Source organism: Punica granatum, chromosome 5 (genome assembly GCF_007655135.1).
Source record: "Punica granatum isolate Tunisia-2019 chromosome 5, ASM765513v2, whole genome shotgun sequence".
NCBI classification, from domain to species: domain Eukaryota; kingdom Viridiplantae; phylum Streptophyta; class Magnoliopsida; order Myrtales; family Lythraceae; genus Punica; species Punica granatum.
Genome location: NC_045131.1, coordinates 27,799,389 through 27,801,877, shown reverse-complemented (window position 1 = coordinate 27,801,877; position 2,489 = coordinate 27,799,389). Strand labels below are relative to the sequence as shown.

At 41.8% G+C, this 2,489-nt stretch overlaps 1 protein-coding gene across 1 annotated transcript; it reads right to left on the bottom strand.

The window, feature by feature from the left end:
- Positions 1-480: 480 nt before the first annotated feature.
- LOC116207006 lies at positions 481-1,728 on the bottom strand. Its single transcript, XM_031539854.1, has one exon. It carries the CDS (start codon positions 1,576-1,578, stop codon positions 796-798), a length of 783 nt encoding a protein of 260 aa, XP_031395714.1. The 5' UTR covers positions 1,579-1,728; the 3' UTR covers positions 481-795.
- Positions 1,729-2,489: the final 761 nt, after the last annotated feature.

The following is a 2,489-nucleotide window of genomic DNA, read 5'->3' as shown; positions in this document are numbered from 1 at the left end:
ACATTCATGAACTACGAAGTAACATGGACTGCTCTCACAAATTTATGGAAAAAGAGGTCTTGGTCTCTCCATTAAGTGTACCTTTTGGACCCAATCCCACTTTCCACTCCCCACTATCACTCATCCCACGTACCTACAAGGCCTTCCATCCAAGATGAGCCAGAAGTGCAGTTGTCACCCTAAAATTTTGATATTCTTATAAAATTTATATATATTTTTTGAATTTTTAATAAAGTTATTGATATCCGTACTTAATTTAAACATTGATATTTACTCTTAATTTAAACAATTAACTTTCTTATATTCACTCTCCTCGATCTAAATTTCAAGTCTATTCCTCTTCCTACCCTCTCTTTATATGGTTGTGTAGTCATTAAATGAAATGACAAGCTTTTGTTATATATCACATTTGGAAGCGGAAAATAGTGAGAAGAACTCATATAGTTTACTGAGAGAACCTTATGCCAAAAATCATAAAAATATCATAGTCAAGAATAAGTTGTCATTTAAGGCACCCTTGAATCCCAATTATTTTCTGGACATTTGATTGACATCGTTCCATGATTATAGCAATCGAGGGTCCTCAAAAAGCTCCTAGAATCATTTGGTTTACAACTTGTACTTGCGACATTGTTATCATACAAAATGGTGCCCCAAGACACGAAAAACCATCCATATAAGGCCAAAACTTCACATCTCTAATCTCTTCCACTCTATCCAAAAAAAAATTTAAAAAGTTTTTTTTAGAAAAAGGATAAGCATCAGTAGTATTTACCGTTAATTAACTATTCCAAATCAATTGAACGTTACGTGACCCTCATCGTACAGCCGTGCATCCCTCTTTTTCCCGGTGAGAAACTCCCCGATCCTCACCGGAGGCGAGATGTCGATCTCTATCAAATTCTCCTCCTCTCCATGGAAATCCAAATTCTCGCACTTCTTCTCGGCACCGGCATGGTGCCGGTCCAACTGGATCTCAATCAGCCCATCCCTTTCTGGGTCGGCACACCCGAACCCAAATTCCTCCTCCGGCAAGACCCAGTCCCCGATCGTTGGGAATTCGCCGGCCCACGAGGCATCTGAATCCGAGTCTGAATCTGACTCCGGGTAATACTGCGAGAGAGACGGCCACCTCTCAATCCGAGTGAACTGGACCTCTCCCCTCTCGCCACATCCACGGTTCAGGTCACTAACCTGGTCCAGGTCATCCTCCCCTTCGCCCTCGTATTCCTCGTATATGACCTCCAGCGGCGCCTTTAAGTCCCAGCCGATGAAGGGGACCTCGATCTCCTTGCCGGGTTGGGTCGTTGCAGTCTCGGGATGATCATCATCCGGGCATGGTTCTTGGGGCTTCGCGGTCTTGGGTCGGGGTTTTTGAACTGAGCCAAACCGGAGGAGGGTGAGGAGGAGGACGATGGTGAGGGGGAGAACCGGGGAGAGGAGGAGGCCGAGGAAGGGGGGAGGGGAATAGAGGAGGAATAGAATGTATAGAGTAAGGATGGTGGAGAAGAGTGGGTGAGATGGACGGAATTTGGATTCCATGGAATTTGATTCTCTTGGTTGGAGAAAATCGATCATCACTCAGTGATTCAAAGAGTTTGTGTTTGTCACAAAGATGCAAGGATGAAGAGGAAGGAAGGGGAGAGACGACAGGAAGGGCTAGTCAAAGGTTGGGTTCTATCCACGGAAGGTTTTTATGGGGCTTTAAATTGAGGGGCCTTTTCATCAAAAACTATCAAATAATTATCTCATCGCCTAGGAAAAGCACTTGCCATTCGACGGTTATTATTATGGACATGTGGAAAAAAAAGTCCAAAATCGAAATATATATGACTTTCAAATTAAGTTTCAAATTATTGCGTTCTAATTTGCTCATTGCTGTATGATAGGGTAAGAGATCTCTTTTTCTAACTTCAACTTCATAGACGCGGTTTGTGTCGTGAGTTATCAACTTGGAGTCTCAAAATTCTGTTGATGTACTTCGATGTCACAGTTCGAATTGAGTTCTTCACTAAGTTAAAGACTAAGGATTAAAAAGTAGCTTCATATGGCCTTTTCCAGGTGATAAAGTCGGCTTTGGGTACTTTCAGCAACCTACATGAACTTTGAGATGAGTATAGAAAGATTATGGGAAGAACGCTAATGTATGAGAATAGAGGAACATGGAAGTTAATTACGGTGATTTTGTTGCAAGTTCACTAGATAAATTTTATGATTGCACGCACATCTAAATATTTCAATATTTTAGGCTTTTTTTTAATTTTTTATAAAGAGGCAGAAGCCCATGAAAACATAGAAAGGGGAAAAAAGAAGTACAATTAATAAGAAGCACAAAGTGAGGCAATTAGGAGGCTTTACTAACATCAGCCAAAAGGAGGATTTTTTTTTCCCTTGAGGGTGTCCCGACTTCTCCCGGCTAATTCTATGGTCCACATGAACACCTGCAAGTCCATAAGACAACTAAGTCTGGTCACAAGCCATGCAGGTGG

Bases quoted from the DNA above. Each gene is read 5' to 3' on its own strand.
- LOC116207006 (XM_031539854.1), bottom strand. From the start codon at position 1,578: ATGATCGATTTTCTCCAACCAAGAGAATCAAATTCCATGGAATCCAAA.